Source organism: Puma concolor, chromosome E4 (assembly GCF_028749965.1).
Source record: "Puma concolor isolate L17-30 chromosome E4, mPumCon1.1.hap2, whole genome shotgun sequence".
NCBI lineage: Eukaryota > Metazoa > Chordata > Mammalia > Carnivora > Felidae > Puma > Puma concolor.
In genome coordinates this window covers 29,406,847-29,433,162 of record NC_141683.1, presented here as the reverse complement: position 1 = coordinate 29,433,162, position 26,316 = coordinate 29,406,847, and the positions used below count along the sequence as shown (strand labels likewise).

The following is a 26,316-nucleotide window of genomic DNA, read 5'->3' as shown; positions in this document are numbered from 1 at the left end:
CTGGGGTGGCTCAGTAGGTTAAGCGTCTGACATCAGCTCAGGTCATGATCTCACGGTTTGTGAGTTCGAGTCCCGCGTCAGGCTCTGTGCTGACAGCTCAGAGCCTGGAGCCTGCTTCAGATTCCGGGTCTCCTCCTCTCTGTGCCCCTCCCATGCTCATGCTCTGTCTCTCTCTCTCTGTCTCTCAATAATAAATAAACCTTAAAAAGAAAATGAAAAAAAAAAAAAATCCGGAGTCCAACTGACCTAGATTTAATTCTCGTGTTTGCCACTCACCATTTGCATGACCTTGGATAAGTTACTTAGCCTCTTTGTGCTTCATCTCATTGTCTGAAAGGAAGGATGATAATGCCCACTTCATGATATTTATTAATATATTTAATAAATATTTGTAGAGTACCTACTATATACAAGACATGTGGAGGGGCGCCTGGGTAGCGCGGTCGGTTAAGTGTCCGACTTCAGCCAGGTCACGATCTCGCGGTCCGTGGGTTCGAGCCCCGCGTCGGGCTCTGGGCTGATGGCTCAGAGCCTGGAGCCTGTTTCCGATTCTGTGTCTCCCTCTCTCTCTGCCCCTTCCCCGTTCATGCTCTGTCTCTCTCTGTCCAAAAGATAAATAAACGTTGAAAAAAAAAAATTAAAAAAAAAAAAAGACATGTGGAGCTAAAGCAAGAGGACAAAAATAGACATTGTTCTTAAACTCATATATGAAAAAGAGCTGGCAAATAAACAAATAAATACCTACTAGATTAGGTGGCGCTCTGTGGCATCAGGAAATAAAGCAGGGTACAACAGGGTACGGGGCAGAGACTGACAGGGTGGGGGCTATTTGAGATCTGGTGGTCAGGGAAGGCTTCACTATGCACAGAAGAGCATGTGCAAAGGCCCTGAGGCGAGAAGGGGCACGTGTTCAAGAAACTGCCACGAGGTCAGTGTGGCTGACACAGAGTAAACAAGGAAGAGAGTAGTCAGAAGTGAGATCAGCAGGTAGGCAGGGGCCAGGTAATAAAGGGTCTTCTGTACCAAGGTGAGGACTTTGACTTTTCTTCTAAGTGAGAGGGGAAACCCACAGGAAGGTCTCAGGGAGAGGAGTGATGAGGTCTGACATGTTTGGTAAAGGGCCTGCCTGGCTACTGTGAGGAAAAGAGCCACAGGGAAATCAGGGAGAACCTGGACAGGAAGGTGCTACAATAATCTAGGCAAGAGAAGGTGATGGCTTGGACCAGGGAGGGGGAGGCGGACGTATACATGGTGAGAGGGGTTTCGAGGATAAAAGGGACGATACATTGACAATGCCTCCTCAGCGCGTATGAGATTTCTATTCCTCTCCGGATATTAGAGCCCCAGCTCAGTGAAGGAGAACCTGGGGCAGTGGGTGCTGGGGTTGTTCTGAAGTCATTGCTTCTGGCCTCAGGGGTCTGAGCTGGAGGCCTTACAGACACATGCACGCATACGCACACATCTGCCCACAGAGGCCAGCTGAGGGTCTGTCGAGTCTTTATTGGGATGATTCCCATGATCCCATCTGTCCCATGTTCTCAGAGCCACACAGAGAGCCTGCGGTTGGGGATGGTGGCAGGAGGATATGAAGCTAAGGACTGCTAAAACAGTAGCTCGCTGTTTCAGATTTGATGGGGCTGCCTCCTCTCTGCTGCCTCTCCCAGCTGCGGGGCGGTGAGAAAGGCAGGTTTCCTCAGAGGTCGTGTAAATATTTGCAGAGCAGTAACACAGCTGGGCGCGGGACCCTCTCTTCTCGCTGGCCCATTTGCTACCCCAAAGACTTCTCAGCCGGGATCAGCACTGGGTTTTGGGACACTCCGCTGTGCGTCTACTGACTCCAGGGCCCCCGATCCAAACTCGCCCCCACCTACCCTCAGAACCTTTCTGTCTGAGCCTCAGCTGGCCCTGGGGAGGGACTTGGTGAGAAGTGGGAGCACAGAACCAGTGAGATCACGGCCCTGGGAATCAGGAAGCCTGGTAAAGAGCCTTGAACGAGTCACTTGCACTTTCAGAGCCCTAATTTCCTCCTCTGTGAAAATGAGGGACTTGAACCAGATGAGCTTTACCTACCTTTTGGGCCCTGACATTCTGGATTATCTGACCCCACGAAGGGGGTCTGTCCCAGGCTACCTGGCATGTCCTCTAGGAAGGGCCTGGAAGTTGGTGAGGGAAGGTACTGCCTTAGGAGGTCAAGAGCAGAGAGAAGCCCACCAGGGTAATGCACAAGGAGCTCTTGAAAACTCAGGCATCCCTGAGAGGAAATTCACTGGATAAAATCCAATTCTTTTTTTTTTTTTTTAATTTTTTTTTTTTTAATTTTTTTTTCAACGTTTATTTATTTTTGGGACAGAGAGAGAGACAGAGCATGAACGGGGGAGGGGCAGAGAGAGAGGGAGACACAGAATCGGAAACAGGCTCCAGGCTCTGAGCCATCAGCCCAGAGCCCGACGCGGGGCTCGAACTCACGGACCGCGAGATCGTGACCTGACTGAAGTCGGACGCCTAACCGACTGCGCCACCCAGGCGCCCCTTTTTAAATTTTTTTAAAAGTTTATTTATTTTGAGAGAAAGGGAGTGAGTGCATGGGGGAGGGGCAGAGAGAGAGGGAGAGAGAGAGAGAGAGAGAGAAAGAATCCCAAGCAGGCCTTGTGTTGTCAGTGCAGAGCCTGACACAGGGCTTGAACTCACAAACCATGAGATTATGACCTGAGTCAGACGCTTAACCAATGGAGCCACTCAGATGCCCATTTCTAATAAAGAATGATCCCTGGCCTAGAACTAATGTCATCATGGCTTCCGTACCTGTGGCCAAAGTACCTGAGGCCACTCTCTTAACCTTTAATGTTCTAAAGCAAGCATAGTAACATTTGCCTCACCTTAGAGCATTAGGTTGTTTGCAAATAAAATCATAATTGTGAAAGTGTCACCACAGGGGCTGTGAATGATTTTTATAGGTGTTTCTATCAAGGTCCCACTGATTCCGCCAGGAGTCAGTGGGGTCATTGCGGGATCTGGGAGTAGGTTTTAAAAGCTGGGGTTAGAGGGGCACCCAGGTGGCTGAGTCGGTTAAGTGTCCAACTTCCGCTCAGGTCATGATCTCATGGTTTGGCACAGGTTCAAGCCCCACGTCGGGCTCTGCGCTGACAGCACAGAGTCTGCTTCAGATTCTGTGTCTCCCTGTCTCTGTCTCTGCCTTTCCCCCACTTGTGTGTGTGCTCTCTCTCTCTCTCTCTCTGTCTTTCTCAAAAATAAACATTAAAAAAAATAAATTAAAGCAGGGGTTAGAGATGTGGCCAGGTCATTCTCCATGGAGAGCATCAGGATCCCACCTCAGTGTGTGGCCACAGGGTTAATTCATCAGGGTCCTCCCCCACGTCCTTTCCCCTGTCCCTCCATTCTGGCTTAATCCTTTCCCTTTCTCATCACCCCTTCCTATGTGGTAAGATGCTTTTTTTTTCTGCCTCAGCCAAGATGCTGCCAGCTCATCCTGGCCGGGATGTGGAGGGGTCTCGGGGCTCAGCTTGCCCCCACAGACCCCAAGGAAGCTTCTCTGACTGGCCCAGACTTGTGGAGGGGCAGGGCCTTTGCCACCTAAGGAAGTAAATAGCTTCATAATTGACGGGAAAGAGGGGAAGTGAGGGTAGGTCAAGGGGCAGAGGTTCCGAGTGGTGGATGCTTACCCTGGGACTCTGGTCTTCTCAAGAATCTCCCTTCTGGGTCTCACCAGGAAATCAGGTGTGTAGTCAGGCCTGGCAGGGGACACTGGAACCCAGAAGCCCCCAGGCAGGTGACGCTGGAACTCAGACCACATGGAACTTTCTGGCAAATCTTCCTCTCTTTTTGTGTGGCTCACTCTGACCAACTCCATTAACCTTTGAGATTATGGTCAGGGACACAACCCGAGCCTCCCACTAACCATCTTTGGATGTCCCTGCTGGCAATGGTGTGGAAGACCTTGGTCCTGAGCCAAGGTGACTCCAAAGATCCTTGGGGGGGGGGGGCGTGTTGTGGGGAGGGTATCGCCCCTCACAAGAATCTGGCTGAAAGACCTCATGCATATTAGTCTGTGCTCTGCCCTCTGCTTTAGACATTTCCTGGCCTTTCCATGCCTCAGTTTCCCTCTTGTAAAGAGCCACTTTGATGATCCTGGCACGGGGGACAAATGAGATCATAGCTCTCAAGGGCTCTTTGCAGAGAAGCCAGAGGAGCACAGGAGAGGCTTATTTAAGATAGATAGGCCTTTTTCCTCTGTCCCTCTTTGGCTGTTTTTTGGTTTTTGTTTTTTGGGTTTTTTTTTGGTTTTTTGTTTTTTTCTGGAAAAGTGCCTGACTCGTAGCTCCCTATCAGGTGTCTTTCCTCCACCACCTGCATCAATTATCCTCCCCCCCTTCTGCCCCAAGCTATTACTGTGCAGCCTGGGACCCAGAAAGAAGAGTTCAGAGTCACCCCCAACATGCCTCCCCACTGTAGTCAAGGCAACAAGGCCACCATAACCCCCCAACTCTGCCACACCCCTGTGATGGGCAGGGTCAGGGCCTCGGCAAGCGCAGGAGCTGGGTCTGCTGACAGAGGAGGTTGTGTTTTACTGTCTTCACAGAAACCCCCAGACAGCATTTCTCTTCAGTGCTGTTGTCCAATTACCCAAAGTGCCTTGACCTGTTGGCCGAAAATAGCAAGTGCTAATTTGCATGCTATTTCTTTAAGTGGCAAAGCCTCTGGGACCCAGCTCCTTCCCCTGTAAAAGCCCACTGGAACCTCCACCAAGCAGAAAGGTAAGTAGAAGGTAGACACAACTGTGCAACCCACCTTCTTCATCGACAAGGAAAGAGGAACATACAGAGGAAAACCTCAGATTCTACTGGGTTCTAGCAGTTCAAGAATCAGACTCAAGGAGGAGGGGGGTTAGAGATCCTCTAGCCTAGAATCCCCTTGGGTGGGGGTGGGAGGACAAGGACAAGACTCAGGAGCTGAGAGTTCATCCCCTGTGCCCAGCTGCTGGCTGAGACTTGTTTTCTTTACAGCCTGCTCCCCAGTCCCTGTTGGGGGTGCAGAGCAGGAGGAGGGGGAGGGCCAAAGGGAGCGTGGGCAGGCTGCCTTGTGTGAGGAAGAGGGATAGGGCCACATGGGCTCTGCAGGGCTGTGAAGGAATGTTCTGGGACAGCACGGCCCCTACCCCAAAGACTCCTGTTCCTCAAGTAAGCCTCTGTGCCTGAGCCTCACCTCTTTCAGTCTCCCCTCCTTCCCTCCAGGCTCTGCCCAGAAAACCACAAAGGAGGAAACCTTATGGAAAATGCACAGCTAGATCTGGGGGAAAACATCCCCTGCTGGTGACATTCCTCTGGCTCAGAGTGATTTTGCTCAGGATTCCGTGCTGGCTGAGGCTAAAGAGAATCCCTTATGGTGCGTGTCACTATAAGCTGTTCCCCAGATGACCCAGGCCAGCCCCAACACAGCTGTGCAGGCAGAATCTCCCTGAGGAACTGATTATACTCACTCTCCATTTAGGGTGGTGGTGAAGATGGGATGGCTGTGGACATGACCAGGACAGAAGAGCCAGGATAGGGATGTGGTCTAGGGACACCATCCTGGCCTGAGATGGGAGAATATGCTGGAGAAAACCAGCTGCCTTGCTCCAATTCCCCTCAAAGCTGGTCTGCTTGGGACTCGGGGCATGCAAACTACTCAGAATAAAGGGAGTAAAAATCTATTTGCTCCCCCCCCCCCCCGCCATGCTTTGGGTGGGGGTGGGTTGAGGGGTGGGCTCTTTATACGCCTTTGATCTCAAAGCGTATTTGGAAAACTTAATCATAATATGCACCCTCAGAAACAGACCCCTCCCCAACTCAAACTGTTCTAGGATCCAGAGACAGACTTCCGTCTGTGAGGTTTCCCACTATTCTTAGAGGGTGGGAATTCTAGAGCTGCAGCCCCAGGTCAGTGGCACTGTGCAATCAGAGGACTAGAGCCAGATGGGCTTTTAGGGAAAAGGGCTATCCGGAGCACTTAAAGCACCCTCCAGGCTTCCTTAAAGGCTGGGGAGCTAGGAGGGGGTCAGGAGTGTGAACCTCCTCTGCCTTAACATTTGTGAAAACTGAGGCCCAGAAAGTAAAGGTGGTGAGATGACAGGCCTAGGAGAACACATAGGCCTGGGTATCTGTGTGTGCCTGGGTCACCCCAAGCTGCCCAAACACCAGAGACAACCGTATCGCTGTGGTTCACTGTCATCTTAGTCCAGTACTTTGGAGGCTTTTTTAAAAAGATCATTGCTGTTGCTTTTGTTGCTGAAAGAAGTTGCACCTATCACCTGTCCATTTCAAAAACGTAGTCTCCCCAGTTTGCCCAGATCGCTTCGGGACCCAACCTTACACAGTCAGCCCCTTCCAGGAGCAAGGACTGTGGACTGGTGGAAGCAGGGCTGAGAGCATCTTTGCAGATATCCTTCTTTGATGGGGAGAGTTAAGTTCTTAGGAAGACCCTGAAGGGAGCTCGGTGGGGGAACCCTGCTACTGGATCCCAGTTGTTTCTCTTCTTACTCTGCAACTAAAACCCTCCCATCTTGGGGTCCTTTTCTTCTCAACCAGTCAGCAGCAAACGCCTCCTGGATGAAGGCACTGACCCTTGCATGATGTGTACTGTTCTTTCTCCCTGGCAATCACCCCTCAACATGCACACCTTTCACCTAATCTATTCCCCCCCAAGTTGGAGAAATGTTAACTCCACCCCCCCCAACCCCCCACAGGTTGTCTCACTACTGGAGGGCACACCTTCCACCCTTCCCCTTCCACCCCACTTCTCTAAGTAGAACAGCTCCCGAGCCAGCCTTTGGCTGTTTGTGCCCGTGGTCTGACCTTCATCCCCCTCCACACTTCTTGTGTAGGTGATGTCCTGGTCCCCTGCTCTTACTCTGACTGATTTTTAGAGTCTGGAAAGGGGCCAGGAGGGGGCTGGGAGGAAACCCTGCCTGGGGAATGTTCAGCCCAGGCCTCCCCACCCGTGCCCACCAGTGCACCCCAGTTCCCTGCCTCACTGCCCACACCCCCTTCTGCCTATGTAGCGAGAGTAAGAGCGCCCAGGGGACCGCAGCTGGCAGCCCGGGGGTTAACTCTGGAGCAGCCCAGGTGGAGGTCGAGGCCCCCAGCCCTCCTCTGCACCTCCCGGGCTTCCGAGGCCACCGGAAGGCTGAGGCTGCGGTGGCTCTTTGTCTACCTGCTCTGGGCGTTAAAGAGCCCGTTCTCAGCCTGCATCGCCTGGGCTCGGGACAGAAGTCAGCAGCGGCAAAATGGGGCTCTGTCGCTTTAAGTACAGCTGGAGCCGTAAGTGCGAGCCCGGGTGGTGGGGAGGAAAGGGAGCGGAGGGCCGGCGAGCATTCGGTGTCTGGTCCTCCGCGTGGCCCGGGCTCAGACCTCTTCGGGTGTCCGCGGTGCCGGTGCCGGGGAGCGCGGTCCGGGGAGGGCACTGGGTGCCCCCCCCGCGAATGGCCGCCTGAGCCGGGGAAGATGCTCCATCTGCCCCTGCCCAGGTCGGGAAGGACGGTGAATTTCCCCCGCAGGTAAGCGCCCGGCCCCTGCCGCAGTGCTGGGGTCGGGTTGGGAGTCCCCCAGCCCCCCGCCGCCGCTCCAGGCTCCACCGCAGCAGTGGGTGTGGGGTCTGCAAGAAGGAGGGTCTTGGCCGCCCTGCTTCTATGACAGAAGGAGGGAGGAGTGCCAGCGCCGCCAGAGCTCTCTGGCTCCCCAAGAACGTTGGGCTGGTTGGCATTGGGAGTTGGAGGTGTGTGTTCAGAGGGGTCTGGGGAGGGGAGAGGGAAGGCACAGCAAGGCTCTTGGGCTCCCCAGAGACCTGGACAAAGCTGAGACAATAGCACAACTTGATTGAACTTGGATGGTTGCCTCTGCAGTGCATTGGAGGGGCAGGGGGGTGCGTCCTCCCACCCCCACCCCCTTCCTCCAGCTCTGGAGGGTCCGGGCTCTCCGGTACTTGGAGAGTGGAAGGGGAGGAGCCTTCAGCGGGAGGGTCTCCCTGACCCACAAGCTCTGGGGGTTGCCTGGGGTGGGGGGTGTAAGGAGGTGGGGGGAGACGGAGGGGTGAGACCTGAGGTGGGGGGCTGGGGGTGAATTTGGGACCCCACAGCTGGTTTGATTCCTCTGAGAGGGAGTGAAGCCTGGGACTACTCTGGGAAGGGATGAACAGCAGGGGTATTTGGGAGATGCACTGTGGGGGACAGCAGACCAATCCTGGGCAGTGGTGAGGGGGGCCCAAGCCCAGAAGCTCCCCACTAAGGGGAGGGGAATGTGACCACAACCAGCCAGGGACCCCCCAGAGCTGACTTGGAAACTGCACTTCCAAGAGAGGATTAGGAAATTCCAGCAGCCAGAGGAAGAGAGTTGATGCTTTCTGGTTTTTTTCTGGGAGCTTCCCACCCTAATATACACACTCCCCTTAGCCTCCCTCTGACTTGGCTGCCTGGAGGAAGTTGGAGGTTAGGCCAGATGCCTGATGCGGAGACCACTCCCACCCCCAAACCTCCTCACAGCTTTCTACCCCTAGACCCCAGACTTGCACCCCGTAACATGCTCCACTTCCCCGTGGTTCCTTGGCAGGGAGCCTCAAGTGCTCTCTGGAAGCTCCACTGCAACTCGGGCACACTCGGGCTTAGGGTCAGAGTAACAGAACAGGGCAAGGCCTGGCAAGGGAGAGGCGACTGCAGCCCTGAGAGCCCTTGGAGGCCAGAGTCCCCCCTGGCCCCAAACTTCTGTCCCCTACCACAGTGGGACAACACAACAGCAACTCTGGAGCGGGACTTGGGGCCCTTGGGCCAACTTTGCTAGGATAACCTGTGGGAGATATCTTTCAGAGGAACCAGTGTATGAACCAAGACTACCTCTATTTAGGGACCTCTGGGAATTCTTCCTTCTGGGGAGATCCTGGGGTGAGTCCTGAGTCGCTGGGTCCCGAGGAAGGTAGAAGGAAGAGGCTGTTCCTAACCTTGTTCTCCACTTCTACCACTGTCAACCCAGTTCAGAAGCTACTTGAGGTCCACATGGGGTGTGCCTAGGCAAGATTATAACTGCCGCTGAATCAAGATTTGCAGGGGTTCAACGTTTATTTATTTTTGGGACAGAGAGAGACAGAGCATGAACGGGGGAGGGGCAGAGAGAGAGGGAGACACAGAATGTGAAACAGGCTCCAGGCTCTGAGCCATCAGCCCAGAGCCCGATGCGGGGCTCGAACTCACGGACCGCGAGATCGTGACCTGGCTGAAGTCGGACGCTTAACCGACTGCGCCACCCAGGCGCCCCAAGATTTGCAGGGGTTCTACACTTGAGTTCTTTGCTTCCCTCACCACTGGAAGATGTGAAAATCCTTTAGCTGGCTCCAGCATGCTCTCCCATCACTCCTTTCCTAGACACAGCCTTTTCTAGGTTACCCTATCATTCATTTCTTTTGAATTGATATTCTCCCTGCCCCCTGCAGTGCTCCACCCCACCCCAGGAGACCTAGGCTTTGTATAGTGAGCTTAGTGTCTATCCTGGGGCCACAGCTGCTGAGTACTCACCTAGCTCCTTACCAGAAACAGACTTCTGGGCAGGTGTGCCAGGGCGGGGACCTGTCTGCCACAGCCCTGGGAGAGGAGCGGATCACATTACACCCACTCAGCCTGCTGCCTGCTAGGGTGGGGCTAGGTTGGGCTGTAGTTTCCTTTCCACCAAAGCCCACGATTTTCAGGCCAATTGTTCTCGGTAGGTGAGGAGAGAGGGCATGTTGTAAAGTGGAAGTCAGTCCTCAAATCGCCAGAGTTCAAATATAAAATTTAACTACCCTGGCCGCAATCCATAGAGGGAGAGCTTAGCCCAGGCCTTTGCTCTGGAGACAGCTCTAAACCTTCCCTGTAAATGATGTTTGATTGGGGCCAACAGGGATCAAAGAGATGCTTGCCCTTCAGGCACAGGTTCCCCTAAGCTCCGAAGGAAGCAGCCTGGAGAGGATGTGAGGTATATCGGGGTGAATGGCTTAATTGGCCCGCAGTATTTCCATGACCAGCTTTTGATGAGTTGAGCTGTGATCGGCCATTGGCCCCTTCCCTTGCCTCAGAGCAGATGCCTTTCCTTCCCAGATGCCTGGCAGGATTGCTCATCTATCATGGAAGGCTGTCTCCATAAGCACCATTCTTGCCCATCTCGAGTGTTACAGTCTCTCCTGGAGACCCCTCTCTTTCTTGCTCCAGAGATCACCATCCTTCAGATTCTTCCAAGCAGGGAACCTGGGGTGCAGGCATCTATCCCCTTCGGCATTCCACGATTCCCTCTTAGAAAGGGCCCTTATAGAGCCTGGGGACCAGTGGGAACGAGACCTGCTCACAACACTTGCATTGCTGAGCCTACAGAGACCCCTCCCCCCCGCCCCCCAGGGCATAGGGCTTCAGCTTGGCACAAACTCAACCTCTGCAAAAGGACAAAATGCCTGGGGACAGCGAAGCCAACGAGCTGCTTCTTGTTAGTGGGTTTTATGGGGCTGGGCACAAGAGAGGCAAACCACACTTGTCGGCTTAACCTCTCCCCGCTAAGCCCCTGCCCTCTGCTTGGGAGGCAGGGAAGAGAGAGGTGCCAAGTAGGAAGCATCACAGTATGGAAGACAGTATGGCAGCAGGCTGTATCCAACATCTGAGCCAACCACTTTTCACCCCATAACGGGATGCTCCAAAAACGCCATCTATACTAAGTACTTTATAAACATTCATTTATTTCATCCGTACAACAACCACACGAGGTATATTTTATTATCATCCCACTTTGGAAACGTAGAAACTGAGGCACAGGCAGGTTCAGTAATTGTATCACAGTGGTGGGATTTGTTTTCACACCTAGATCTGTCTGACTCTGAAGCCAACCCCTGAACACTGCAATAAGATTATTCTCACCGACACTGATCAGGCGCAGGGAATGTTGACTTAAGGGTATTCGAGGCCTTAGCAAAGGTCTGGAATTGGCCTCCAAGTCCAGTGAGAGTGAGGTGGGGAGAGCATGGAGTGTGCTGACCTGCCTGGGGACTAGGGCTCCACTACAGTTAACTTTGTGACCTTACAGAGGTTGCTTAGCCTCTGGCCTCAGTTTCCTTCTCCCTAAAATGGGCCTAACTCCCAACCAGTCTGCCTCACTAGGACGTAGTCATGACACAAGCTGATGTGAAAAGCAAAGTGCTTTCAGCAAAGGAGCTTTTTACAAGTGACATTTCCTAGTTGAGGTCCCTCTCAGGCAGTAGGAGTTCCTCCTGGATTCTTCAGTTTGCTTTTTTCCTTAGCGTTTTTTCCTTCCATTTTGCTAGGACCCTAATAAGGATGCCTATCCGTATAATAGACTAAATAACTTCCTTGCTTAGAAATATATCTTTCACTTTTTTCTAAAATTCTTAATTACCCATCTTCAGATTTCTATTCAGTCCGAACTCTATGTTAACTAGGATGGCATATTTATACATCCTATTTTTTACTTTTTTCATCCTATTTTTTTTTAATGTTTATTTATTGTTGGGAGAGAGAGCATGAGTGGGGGAGAGGTGGTGGTGGGGGAGGGACAGAGGACCCACTCTGTGGGGGCTCGAAGTCACAAGAACCCTGAGTTCATGACCTACGCTGAAGTCAGATGCTCAACCAAGCAACCAGCGGAGCCACCCAGGTGCCCCTATACATCCATTTTCTTTGATGGCAGTTTACATAAAAATAGGCCACTTAAGGGCCTCTTTGGCTCAGGTCATGACCTCTCAGTTTGTGAGTTCAAGCCCCATGTCAGTCTCTGTGCAGACAGCTCAGAACCTGGAACGTGCTTCGGATTCTGTGTCTCCATCTCTCTCTCTGCCCCTCCCCCCACTAATGCTCTGTCTCTCTCTAAAATAAATAAACATTTTAAAAAATAGGCCACTTAAAAAAATAATTGTTTAAAAAACACCTTATTTATTCAGCCTCTATTATGTGATAACTTTGTGCCAGTCATTATGCTAGGTGCTGGAGAAACAGAACTAACACTTATTTGTTCATTTGTTTATTTTTTAATGCTTATTTATTTATTTTGAGAGAGAGAGAGAGAGAGAGACCAGGGAAGGGGCAGAGAGAGAGGGAGACAGAGAATCTCAAGCAGGCTCTGCATTGCCAGTGCGGAATCTGATCGGAGGCTCAAGCTTACAAACCGTGAGATCATGACCTAGGCCAAAATTAAGAGTCAGATGCTTAACTGACTGAGCCATCGAGGCGTCCCCATTTATTTTTTTTAAAGTTTGTTAGTTTATTTGTGACAGAAAGAGAGAGAGAATGAGCAGGGCAGGGGCAGAGAAAGGGGAAAAGAAAATCTCAAGCAGGCTCCGCTCTGTCAGCAGAGAGCCTGACCCGGGGCTGAAACTAACAAACCGTAAGATTGTGACCTGAGCCAGAATCAAGAGTCAGATGCTTAACCATCTGAGCCACCCAGGCGCCCCTGTTTATTTGTTCATTCAACAACCTGTAGCGAGTGCCTCACAGATCCCAGGGAACTGAGAGTTCAATAGTGATCAGTTAGACCGACATAATAGTCCCTGCCCTCAGGAAGCTTATATTTTGCGGGGGGTGAAAACGGATAAATAAAAGTCAACAAGCGCATACCTACATTTTATTTTAAATCATGAGAACCGTGACAAGGAATAATGCCCGAGGATGCAGTCTGGCGGAGGAAACCACAAATAATTGGGACACCAGATCATACGTGCAGTAAGTGGAAGCAAGCAGGGAGGGGCCGTAGTTTGAGCGGTCAGGGAGGACTTGACTGAAAGATGGCATTTTCACTGGGCCTTGAAGCAAAAATAAGAGTTTTCCAGAGGAACAAGAGCTCATTTGAGGAGAGAGGGAGGCGTTTTCCTCAGTTGAGAGGCTATATGTCATCTTCTAGTTTCTCTGCCCAGACCCACCATCACTGTGGCTTCTTTGATCACAGAGCCTCCTTGTCTAAGGCAGAACTCTGAAACAGACAACTGAGTAAATGTTTCACTGCTCAGCACCACCAGGAATCCTCTCTGGAAGCCTTTGATAATGCAAACGGCTTGTTTGTCCCCGCCCCGGCAGTGGCGGCTCGGGGCGGGGGAGGGGGGGGCGGGGTGGGAACGAGGTCAGTTACATCTCAGGTGAAGTTCATGACCAGAATGATGGACTGCCCTTGTCTTTGCCATTAAAGCAGAGTCAAATAACGCTACACCTGTGGAGAATGTGTCCGATATGAGAATTCATCCTCACCCTGACTTTCTTGGGATGCTTTAGGAATTTCCTAGAAATACCAAATTCTTGGACAGTATTGGACATTTAAATCTTAGGAAGCCTCTATCCCGTGAATACTCTGACACATCACTCAGGGAGACATATTGAAAAGGAAAGAACATGAAAACCCCTGTCCGTGTGCATGTGTCCCTGCACAACAGCCTGGCCACTGGCCTGTTTACACAGTCAACACAATCAAGAAATGCTGGATGCCAGGAAGCATGGGTGGCGCAGTCAGTTAAGTGTCCGACTTCGGCTCAGGTCATGTCCTGGTTCATGAGTTTGAGCCCCACATCTGGCTCTCTGCTGTCAGCAAGGAGCCTGCTTGGGATCCTCAGTGTCCCTCTCTCTCTGTCCCTCTCGCTCTCACACACTCATACACATTCTCTCTCTCTCCAACAATAAATAAACATTAAAAGAAAAGCTTGATGTAACCCACAGACTTACAGAGGATGTGGCAAATCCCTCATAAACTGGTTTTCCTGTTGAATGTATGGCTACAGGTGCCATTTGAGTAGGGGGTAGGGGATTCAAAAGAGGAGAGCAGAGGGAAGTTGTGAACCTACCTACCTGCTGGGACCTGAGCTGGGTGCTTTTTGACCTTGTCTACTCCTCCCAGTAACCAAGAAGGGCTGATGGGGATGTGGCCATTTTTGTGATGTGCGCATGCATTCAGGAAGGGGACCATGCCTGTCCCAAGTCACAGCCAGTAAGTGGTGGAGCAGAAATTCAGACAGCTCTGCCTGGCTGCACAGCCCATTCCACCATAGACTGAATGTGAGGCCTAGGAGCCTGGCGCTTTCTGCAAGCTTGGGAATGCCGCGGCTCCCTGCTGGGATGGTCATTTTTTAGAAAGGAGAGCTGTTAATGAGGTTCTCCAACCTCCAGGGAAGCAGCTTTCCAGCTTTTTTTTTTTTCCGTATCCATTTGTCATATGGTGGTGTTTTTGTCTAATCATAAGTTCCTAGGGGCCAGGGACTCTTACTCAAGCGGTGTCTCTGTGGAATTTAATAGTGACAACACATAGCTCACAGGATTCTATTATAAGCGCTTAATGTAACAGTACAAATTTATATATACCGTGCTTAGCCTGTGCCACATCACACTTAGAGCTGTTTAGATTGGGTCAGGTCCTATCTCCCGAAATATAACAGCTACATATCAGTCAGCCACCAGTGAGTATTTGTTAATTTCCTACTGCGTGCCAAGAATTGTGCTAATCACTACAAAGAGAAAAAAAGACCACTGCTTTCAATCCACATGATGGTATGATTAACCTGTTACAGGGTCAGATGTTGACTCCTGGCACTAGGAAGAACAGCAGCTGGAAATAGGGAGCAAGCAAGTCGAGAATGTAAAGAAAGACTGAAAACCAGGTCTACGGGCATTGCATCAAGAGGACAGTGAGTTGTGGCAGTCATGAAAAGTTCAAATGTAGACTGCAAGGAAATTTGGAGAGTGTATTCAGGAAGGAGGAAGGTTTTCAGGTATGGAAGAAGAGGGAGGGAGGGCCCTGGACCCAAGATGTGTCTTGAAGAGAATTTATGGAACAGGAAGATCATTGGGTAATAAGTAGGAAAACTGGAACATAAGACACATCCCAATCCGTCATCTTTTTTTTTTTTTTTCCAAACGGTTTTTATTTATTTTTGGAACAGAGAGACAGAGCATGAACGGGGGAGGGGCAGAGAGAGCGGGAGACACAGAATCGGAAACAGGCTCCAGGCTCTGAGCCATCAGCCCAGAGCCCGACGCGGGGCTCGAACTCACGGTCCGCGAGATCGTGACCTGGCTGAAGCCGGACGCTCAACCGACTGCGCCACCCAGGCACCCCCCAATCTGTCGTCTTTAATGTCCTGCTAGGCCCTCCTCATTCTTCTGGGAGTTGTCTGGTGCGTGCACACATGCTCCTGCGAGAGCGAGTGTGTGTGTGTGTGTGTGTGTGTGCACGCACACACGCGCGTGCACACACACGCATGAAAGTGTTGTTTTTCAGGCTTGGCACATTTTCCCATGGATTATTTTCAATTCTTCTATAAGACTATACTAGATTACCAGGTTTTGATCCTGGTGATCTGCCAACTGTGTGATTTTAAAAATAGGTTTTTAACAGCTTTAAACAGAAGTAGTATTTCTGCCAGTGAGTGGAATTATGGCCCAAAGGCCCTCAGGGAAAACAAATACTTGGGAATTATTCTTGGGTGTCAGGATTTCTGGAATTTGACCCCCTAGACACAGTGGCTAAGATAACAGCAATGTTCCGTGGCACACATCCTAGACCTTGTTCTTAATTCTCTCTGATACACAGTTGGAAAGCAGCACCTCTTTGGTTAATCAGACCCTGGAGATGGACGCCTCCTGTCTGGAAAGAGTTCCCTAATGAAATCCTTGTTTACATCGTGTGTCTCCGTGTTCTGAACATGTGTGCTGTTTCTTCCTATTTCTTCCTGTTAAATATGTATTCGGTTCCCATAATTTATACTGTTTCTCCCCATTTAAGCTTGGCTCTCATAAATTCTAGGTGAACATCCTTGTAATTTCCAGGTCCTGGACTTGCAACTCAGATTTCCGTACCTGTTGCTACTAAATGCTTGTTCTCGGAGGACTCTTCCAGAACTCGGAGCTCCCCACAGCAGTCTCACATGAGTGGCCCTCTAATATATGGGATTCATGTTTGATAACTTTGCAGTTACCTTTTAGGCTAGCATTGAGCTGATCTTGGGGGGGGGGGGATGGGAACGACTTACAAATCACCTTTTCCTGAAAAGGTGGCTCTCTGAATGAGGAAAATCCATAGAGACCACTAATCTCCATGCTTATCATGCATTTTAGAATTACTTTTGAAGTGTAATGAGCGGTATGTTAATTTATTAATTTTCCTCTCTTGTCTTTGTCCCATTAACAGGGGCCTTCTCCCCCAGACTCGTAAATTAAATGTGAAGGGGGAGGTATATGTAATAACACCAGTTTTCTCCTGTGGTTTCTAGAAATTGCTTTCATCTCCCATAGATGAATCTCATATTTGCCGTTATCTTTTAAGCGTTTGTTTTTCTTCTGGAGTCTCCATATGGAAATCCTGGCAAAGCTGTGGTCCCAGAGGATTAGCATATACGGCGTGTTTAGGAAGGGAGATGGAATCTGGGCTGCTACACTTCAGTTCCTTCAGCAGGGAAATCCCACCAGCCTCCACCCCGGCCTCTGAACCTCAGGGGGTAAAAGACCAGTCAGGTCCTAGGTCTGAAAAACTAACCATGCCTCCTGCAGGAGGGAGGAAGTCATTGCCTACTCCTGCACAGCCTGGTTCAGGAGCCTTCCTGCTATCTGAGAAACTAATTCTGGAAATTTGCACAGAGCTGTTCATTGTGGAAGCAGCTTTGATCCCCAGCAAGTCCAAAGCCCTTGGAAAAAAAAAAAAAAAAATCTTGCCATGCCAGGGAGGCACTGCCATCTGTAGGAGACCCCCAAAGAAGTCGAAACTCCTGGGTCTGGTTCTGGTTTTCACATAACGGTCTGCTGTGGCAAGCCTCTTAGCCACTCCTTGTCTCTTTTATAAAGTTGAACTGTGACGCTGTCTAAACCAGAATGATTCTACCAGTAAAATAATGCCATCCAAGGAAAATAATGCTGGTTGAGTGATTTGAGCCCAAGGAATCAGAAATAACCTGAAGTTTTATTTCTGTCAGTTTCACTTTGCTTAGCCCCACTGTTGGTCTCACGTTTAGCAAAGAAACCCAGAGGGGAAGCAAGGAGGAATATATTGAGGAGGAGGAAAGGTCAGAGGTGGAGCTACGCTAATGTCTTCAGCCTTATGAATTTCACCCTTGTCTTCCTGCCGTGCCTCCAGGCATCAGATAGAGCAGAGCCCTCCCCCCGGACTTGCTTTTTATGCCCTCCGCACACTGAACACTAATTCTGCCCTTTGCTGTGTCTGTACCCACATGCTCCCACCAGTCTAGCTCAACACTTACCAAGAGCTGTTTGTTCCCAAGTGTCTTCATGCCAGTTGAAATTGTATCATTTGATGATTACATAAGGGGATGAAATGTGAGTGTAAAAAGAAAATCATTTCTATGAAAACTGCATTCTTGGAGGCTTTGGGGAGCTTGAAAAGGCAAATTGTCAGGAAAACCGTCATTGAGATAGGTGTAGGACTTAGAAGGTCCTGGGGGGCGTTTATAAAACTCTAGAAGGATTGTGCTCTCAGGTTGCTCTGGGTCATGACGATCTTGCTCCGCTGAAAGAAACTGACAGTGGAGACAACAGTGCATTGTGGTATAGGTGTGCAGAGTGGAGGTGGAAGAGCAGAAGTGTGTCGGGGAAAACCCGGCTGGTTCTCGTACTTTGAACCGTGTAGGTTCACGGGCGCCTGTCTGTGTAATTTTCTGTAACAAGGACTTAACTGCTGCAAGGATTTGACACATAATGAGCGCCCTAAGGAAGGTGTGGAAGGGCCTTCTCTGGAAGCCTTTGTATGTAGAAAAACACCCATCTGCCCGGATGATTTGCACATACGTAGTAATGGAGGAGGATATGGCGGAGAGGAAACCGGTCACAGTTTTTTGGGGGGGGGGGGGCAGGGCAAGTGGACCCTGAGCTTCTGCCTCCCTTCCAGCCCCATTAGGGCTTCGTTCTTCCAGATGTGAGAAAGGCAGAGGGTCTTCCTGGCACAGACCCCTTTTGGATAGCAGGGGTCTGTGCCAGGGAGCTGCAGGGACCCCTTTTCTAAGCTGAGAAGTGGCTCTGGGTCCACCCAGCATCCGAACAAAATGGAAGAAGGAACAGGATGTTTTTGTTCCTGTCTGTTGCCTGAAGGCACCTCTCCCAGAAACAAAACCAGTTTGATTTTGATTAACTTTCTCTTCTTTTAATTTCAATTTTCCTTCTTTTGACTTCTTTAAGGATTACACCAAAGCCCCAGACTGATCATAAAGCCTCAGAACAGAGATTTCAATTCAGTTGCCCAAGAAAAGCATGTTAATACCAAAAGCAGTTTCCTAGCCAGTCATTTCCTGTGTTCCCCAAATTGTTATTTTTTCCTAAGATATGTATCTTTAGATAACAAAAACTGTTCTCCCTCTCGACCTGGGGAGGTGATGAGGCAGGAGGCAGTCGGAGGAAAGCATAAGTGAAGGACAAGTCAGAGAGGCTGGGAAAAGGTTTCCCGGGCTAAGTATGTGCTTTATACACAGCCAGCATTGGAGTACATTTTTGGTACCGGAGGAAAGAGATGAAGCACCCAGAAATCTAATACTGACTTTGCCACTGACTTGTTCCACCGCCCAGGGCAAAATTCCCAGCCTCAGTTTCCCCTTCTTGGAAGGAGAATGAAGGGCACCGGCAGTTGAGCCGCACACAGGCGGTTTGGAGGGAATGGAATGTTGTCTCAATGGAAAGTGCGTCGGTGAGGATTTGCTGCAGAAATGTGGCGATCCGATCTCACGGGGTGTTGAAAGCAATAACCAGTTACGAAAACGGCCAGGTATTTACGTTTGCAAAGCACTCCAGATACTTCAACACCTGATTCTGTGAAAACGGGGTCGGACATCTGCCTCACAGAAACGTTTGGTATAGCTGACATTTGCAGGTGAGGGGTTGAGAAGTTTAAATCTTTTCAGTTCCCTGTTATTTTTTCCCCCATTCATCCTTCATCCTTAAGCGGGCAGAATGTCATGCCTGGGGCATATAATGAGTGGCTTTTTACCTTGCCTGAACACCTGCATATCGTTTTGTTCCTCTGGAATAAGATCTTTACTTCATCCACTTACTGGTTAAGAATTAAGATTCCTTTTTCTTTTCATTCCTTTTGTTCAAGGCTTTGTGATAGGTGAGAGATGTGCTTACTTTCACATGCATGGAAGACTCACCCATAAAAATGAAGGTCTTTCACAATGCATTAGCTGGGTTTTCTCTGTGATGCTGACCTTTGACCCCCACGCACAATGTGGTATTCAGCTGTCCTGTTCTCTGAAGTGAAAAACCTTCAGAGCCCTCCACAAAGATATTTCACCAAGAGTAAGCAGGCCATGAACTAAATGACTTAAGATAAGAAAGCGGTTAATTTTGAGATAAAGATGAAGGCAAGAGGGCTGTAAAAATGACAATGCCCAACAGGCCAGATCAGTGGTTCCCCCCCCCTGCCCCCCCCCCATGGTGGGAGTGACAACTCAACCTTTCTTAAGACCTAGATTAAAGAGACAAGTAAACTTTCCATTCAATGGACTTTTTTAATGCTAGGATTTCTTTGGACAGACCTGCCCAGTGTTCCTTGGTAGGACTGATCAAAGAAGAGTGGAGAATCTTAGGGGGTTGGGGGGAGGAAGCTATTCAGAATGCATGAACCTAGGGGGCCTCTTGGGAGCACTGCTTTTGGAATCCTTATCAAGTGCTCTCATTCTAAGGGTCTCGGGGCTATAGGCATTTATGGGCTAGTTGGTAAGAAAGAAAACTTCACAAGTAACACGTGGTCCCGGTCCTTACCTTAGAAAAAGTGCTGAGAAGGTGACAGATTACAGCATTGCCCCCTGTGCCCTGCCCTCTTACCGCTCTCTAGAAACATAAGGAAAGACTGAGACTTAGGAACAAGCCTTGGGTGTTTAATTGTAAGGTTGGTTGAGGAGCAGGAGACAGAGAGGCGAGGTAGGGAAAAGCCATGGTTTGGTTTACACACAAAAAAATCGCTCCCAAGGACTGCCTTCGGAATACTTGTCTGCCAGTTGAGCGAGGACATCCAGATTTCCGTGGTGTGAGGAAACTGTTCTTTCACTGCATCTACCTCACAGTGGTAACTTGCAAATTTTTCCCCCATGAAGCTTTATTTTTGGAGACCGCTGTAATTTACATGTTGGGACCTATTATTAACAGCTAGTTTTATGCTGTTGTTGGAAATCTTTACATTAGGAAAGAATGTATGGGTTGTTCGGGCCGGGGCGGGGAGGCAGCTCAGATGAAGGGTTACCTTGTATAGTATCTCAGATCCGTTTGGGATCGGAGAATGGATTGGAAACCCGCATCCCCCTAAGCCAAAAAAATTCTCTTGGTCGGCCTATACGTGTCTTCCCAAGTGAAGAGCATTCACTTATCTAAGAAGTGGCTATTTTGGGGGAAAAGATACTGTAAATACTTTTTAGGTTGTCAATTTGGGCACCACTGTGGCATAACTATTGCAGTCCATCCGAGGAGAATTGATTAGCCCCTGTAGACGCTACATAGCATATTTTGTAAGTGGAAAAAGCAGAAGCAATTGTGCTATATTTAAATTTCAGCCCATATTTGGGTAATTGGAGAAAGAACCTCTTTTTTTTATTAAATTCTACCATCCAGTGTATGACCGGAAAACTTGGTGACCTCATATCTGACTACTGTCTGGGATCGGAGAGTGGTTAACATTGGTGTAAGAATGTATCTTTCAAATGCCTTTATTAAAGAGATCGGGGTAATGTTTTACAGTGCTTCTCCGATTATTCCTTCAAAATGATAGTGCTCAACTCAGATGCTGTGTATTTTGCATTGGTCAGGATAAGTGTTTTCCACAGAAATGACAAGGCTTCGGGTTCTCAAGATGGCTTTCATTATGAGAGGTCACGCAATTTTCACACATAAACAACTTCATAGCAGATTCTGCTTCTGTCTTGTGTTTTTAAGCTGTTCTGGGCAAACTCTGAAGAGGCGTTGTTTTCCAGAAACATATTGGGGGCTATGTAAAGTGTTGGTCTCTAATGAGTAATTTTACAGGGTGATTGTTTTTAAACTAAAGATGGAACAAAGAAGATCCTGGTGTAACCTTCCCAACTATAGGAACCCAAGCTGAAGCTATTATACTCTTTGCCAAATCTAGGTACATTGCCAGTTTGATGGCAAATGGAAGTCCAAGGAGGGGGAATGTGAAGGAAAATTAGGACCTGGGAACCCCCAGTAGAATAAAATTGCTTTGAAGAAGACATTTAGTAACAGTTGTTTTTCCATATGGCCTTCTTTCCCACCACGGACCCTGGTAGGATTCTCCACCATATCCCTAAAGGCATTTTAATATCCCATGCTTCATTCCTTCAGCACGTTTTTATTGAGAATCTACTCTGTGCCAGACCCCTCCATCCAACCTCTCTTACCCTGTAGAAGAAGATGCTTTGCCGTCCTATATGCCAGGGAGAGAACTCCAAGGAAAATAGGTAGAATGAGAATAGCAGTTAAGTCAAGGGCCACATACAATGAAAGACCAAAATTTAAAGAGTTGGCAGAGGAAGAGGGAGTCTGGAAGGGGGGGAGCACAGGAAGAGAATGCCGTCACTGAGGCAAAGGGAAGAATTTCAAGGACTGACGGACACTGACAGATGCAACTGACAGGCTGGAGAAATACGACTAAAAAATCCTAAGTGGATTTAGCAATATACAGAGCCTTGGTCATCCTGGCCAGAGAGATTTTAGTGAAGTGGTGAGGATGAAGTCCAAGTTCCAGTGGGTGGAGGAGTACATGTGAGGTAACGTGAAGACGGTGAGTGTGGGCAGTTTGAAAGGACAGATGGTAGCCTACAAATGCGGGTTCTCCCCATGCGGCTCATGAGTGAGGAGGCACCAGGATCAAACCAGAGGTAACCCTCTCCTGCCGGCTCTGCTTTTACTTTTTCAACGCTGTCATCGATGCTAGAATTTTTGCGTTACTTGTACCACAGGACAAAATTTTATTTTGTCCTGTTATATTGATCTCTGATTCGGATGCGTGATTCTCTGACACCAGCTGGGCATCCCACAATTCATCTGAATTCTGACACTGTCTGCCTGGAGAGAGCATCAGATCCCCCAGGTTAAGGGCTCACTTCTACAAGATTGTTCCCACCTGCTTCAGACGCCAGTTGCAAGTCCAGACTGTCACCTGGGCTTCTGACCGCCCGGCTGTAGATCAGAGGTTCCCCCATCCCCTCCTTGGGTTGGATTAATGTGCTAAAGTAGGTCACAGAATTCGGGAGAACATTTCCTTACTTGAGTACCAGCTTATTATAAAAGGATACAACTCAGGAACAGCCAGATGGAAGAGACACATAGGGCAAGGTATGTGGGAAGAGGTGTGGAGCTTCTGGGTCCCATGAGTGGCTGTCTCAGCTGCTCCACATGTTCATCAACCCCAGAAGCTCTCCAAACGCTGTCCTTTTTGGTCTTTACGGAGGCTTCATTCTGTAGGCGTGGCTAATTAAATCATTGGCCTTTGCCAATGAATTCAACCTTAGAGGGACTGAAAGTTCCAACCTTCTAATCGCGTGATTGGTTCCCCAGGCAACCACTCCCCATCCTTAGGTGGGGTCCAAAAGTCACCACATTGACCTAACTAAAGACACCTGGTATCACTGTCATCACTTAGGAAGTTCCCAGGATTTCAGGAGCTCTGTGCCAGAAACAGGGACAAGAACCAAATATATATAATTCTTATTATAAACCACAGTATCATGAACTTAACCCGTTTTTTAACTGGGGAAAGAATTCATTTTATTCAACATGTATAATTGGCTCTCAAGATAAAATTAGCAATACAATCCATATGACTAACATTTCACACAGTGTAATTTTACCAAAATGTTAAAGAAAATATAGCTTCAGGTATAACGTAAATACAATGCAGTCAGGAACAGAGGCATAACTTTAGATACTTTAAGAAAAATTTTAGAGAAACTAGTGCCTTTAGACAGCAGTGATAAGAATTCAAAGCAAAGACAACCGTAACTTAATACCCTGCCTAAGTATTGTCCAGTTAACATTTTGCACACAACATACTTCAGTTGTCTGCAGCAATACTAGAAAGAATTGACATACACACAGAGAAAAAAAAAACCTCTTGCCCCAGTAAAGTAAAAATTAAAACTTTTAGGGGCACTTGGGTGGCTCAGTCGGTTAAGCGTCTGACTTCGGCTCAGGTCATGACCTCACGGTTCATGGGTTCGAGCCCCGCATCGGGCTCTGTGCTGACAGCTCAGAGCCTGGAGCCTGTTTCAGATTCTGTGTCTCCCTCTCTCTCTGCCCCTCCCACACTCGCGCTCTGTCTCCCTCTGTCTCAAAAATAAATAAACATTAAAAAAAAAAAACTAAAAAATAATTAAATCTTTTACATAAAGGCATTTGAGTTCCTATATGTGGGAGAAGTACCTGGAAGGTGAATTCCTTAAAGGGGGCTCACTCCTGATGCCTGAAATGGGGAAGAGTCTCCTAGAAGGGAACTTTGGGGTTTTTTGTTTGTTTTGTTTTGTTTGTTTGTTTGTTTTTAATTATAGAGGGTAAGCAGAACGGATTCACCAGGAAAGAGTAGCCGTGGTAGGAGCTAAACGTTGCCTCTGAGAGTTAAGATGTTCCAAGGAACAGACTGGAAATGAAGGGGAAAGTGCACAAATATGAGTACAATGCAGAGCCTACATGAAAGTATTTAAATCTCCCGTTTTCATGTGTTTTCATCGAGTTTATCTAGATTAAAGCACTACAGTCGTATTTCCAGGCACTTAAAAAGCCTAGTTCCTCAAACACTTCCTACTTTCTTGTTTATTCTGAAACAAAACCATTTTATCAGCTCTTCGAATTGTTTCATCTCTCTCTTCAAGATGTCCACGCAGGGCCCAAGAAGGATCTCAAGGACCTCTACCTTTGCTAACTGAACATTTGACCTCCTTGGCTGATGATGTCCTGGGCAGTTGCCAAACAGGCTGACTCTGCAAAACATTCTCATTCATGATGCCTCAGAACCCCCACCTCCTGCTGCTTAGCTTTTCAGCCAGTAGTTTGCATTCACCTGACTGAATATGTAGAAATTCTCTGCATTTTCATCCTGAAGAAAAATTCTTTTTTCAGACTAATAGGTTTGTCTTCCAACGCATCCGGTATTTTTTTTTTTTTTTTAATACTTAATCCTTCTCTAGGGATTTTTTTTTAAAAAAGGCATGGAACTTACGGGACAGTTCCTTTCTTTTTTTCTTTTCTACTCAGGCTAGCTTTGTGATTGATCAGTTAATGATTCTTTCTTGGCCCCCAAAAGTTTCCTTCTGTAGTTACAATAATAGTGGTAGGTGTGGTATAAGAGGATGTTAAAGTGAGCTTTCCATAAAAGCTCTACTGTTACACTGACCAATGCAATGCTGCTGGTTCTCTCACCAGGATGTCATTGGCAACAAAAGCAATTCCCATTATCTCCCCGTTCAACAACCTGCCCTTGGGCCTTGACTTTTGTGCCATACACTCCATTGAATATCTGAAAAAGCAACTCCTCCTCAAGATCTCTAATGGGGGAAGAGTCTTTAGAGGTTTCTTTCAGTTTCTATATTTGATCCTGTGTCTTGGAATAGAGGCTACACAACACTGTGGCTCACAGCATATACTCTGTCTTCAATGCTGTAGTCAAATGACATTCTCTAAAATCAGCTGACCCAGGACACCTGCCATTAGCCTAGGAAACAATTCTGAATTCATTTTCATCCAGCGAGGCACGAGTGAGGAACATTTCCTCTTGCATTTGGAGATGTCTAGCGCTTGCAGGACTGTGGTTTCTCCAAGATTGGGTGACCAAGCTCTTCTGCATGAGGAAGCCGTCTCTAAAGTGCCCTCATACTCAAGTCTGGCCTGGGCCCTATTCCGTTGCTGTCAGTTTTTTAGCACACACCAGTCTTCCCACACATGGCCGCTCCCTAAATAACGCCTCTGGACTTCAGATCACCATCTAAGATGAGCACCTGAAGGAAAACAGACGCGCAAGCAGCACAGACCGCAGCGCCAAGAAGAGCCATTGGCAGTTGCCAGGTGTTGATAGAGAGGAGAGGAAGCCGGTGGGCGGGACTTCCTCTGGTGAGGCGGAAGCCTGCAGGAGCCGCTAAATTGCTGTAGATTCCCAAGCCAAAGCTGTGAGGGGCCGTCGCACTGACGACTTAGAGTCTAAAGACTGCCCCATGCCTAAAATGTAAGACAGCTGTCTGAAAAGGAGGCACCACGAGTATCACTTGGCCCGCCTAGCCGTGATGCGAGCGTGTAGTGAGGAGTTCTAGGGGTGACGCAGCCAATTCCGCGGCCCATGTGGAAGGCCCAGGGCCACGCCATGTGTAGGGCGGCCCCTGCGCTCCCCTTTCCCTAGGGCCACAGGCGCTCTGTTGAATCTAAAAGACCGCATATAGCGGTCCTACTTGGGGGGGGGGTTCATCCAGCATTTTCCCCCTCTCCTCACTGTGAGGGAATGGTGTTTAGACTCTTACGCGTGGGTTAAAAAGACTTCCTTTGCAAAGCAACATGCAGAAGAATGAACTTGATATTCAAAGGCCAGGTAGAGTCCTGGATGGGTTTTTCTAGGGGGGAAGGAGGGCCAAATAGGGTTGTCCAAGAAGACCAACTTACCCACCAGATGGTTAAATCAGTTATTAGCTACTCTTCCTCCTATGCTTCTGCCACCTCAACAATTGCTTTTTCCCGATTCTACTGTGTGCTCGTGCCGTCCAGATTTTATTTGGTGGTGCTCATGCTACAGTTTGCCTTTGTGGTCTGTAAGAATCGGTTGGAGCAAATATGAAAGGTCTCTGTCAAGTTAGACTATCCTACACGCTTCTTTTTGCTAAAGCCCTCCCTTTAGTTGGCCAGGAGTGAGTCATCCCGGGCAAATTGGGTTTTGGTTTGCAGTCTTTGAAGGTCTAGGAACGAACCCATTTCTTTTTCACCATTGTCAGTCTCAGCCTTCAGTAACTGTTGAGATAGGATGTAAAAGTGATGGAGCAGACACAAATTAAATTTGACCTTGAGACCACCTTTTTGTGCAAAGAGCCCCAGGAGATGCATAAGTGATCACTGCCCTCCAGTGGAACGCCATTTGGAAAGCTGCCAAATAATCCACTGCAGAAGTAATACCAAATGGTTCCCTAGTGATCTGAGTAAATGCCTAATTTAGTTTTGCTATTGACTACCCCTAACTTCCGTTCTGTCTCTCGTGGAGGGACTGTTTATAGTATATGTAGTGGTTAAAAAACAGGGTCTTTGGAGTTAGATCCTGATGCCAAACTGGCTCTGGTTCTTAACTTGCTGTAGGACCTTGCGCACATAAC

At 48.7% G+C, this 26,316-nt stretch overlaps 1 protein-coding gene across 8 annotated transcripts in view; it reads left to right on the top strand.

Annotated features, from left to right (window-relative positions):
- NAV1 (neuron navigator 1) overlaps positions 1-26,316 on the top strand; it is a 247,991-nt gene that overhangs the window by 167,759 nt on the left and 53,916 nt on the right. Inside the window, exon 1 of one of the 8 annotated variants that reach the window (XM_086694521.1) lies at positions 7,348-7,549. The exons of the other annotated variants lie outside the window; for them this stretch is intronic. Within the exon in view, the coding sequence (XP_086550647.1) occupies positions 7,497-7,549 (53 nt within the window). The 5' untranslated portion in view covers positions 7,348-7,496. Of the gene's footprint in view, positions 1-7,347; positions 7,550-26,316 lie in introns of those variants that run through there. 8 annotated transcript variants of the gene reach the window in all.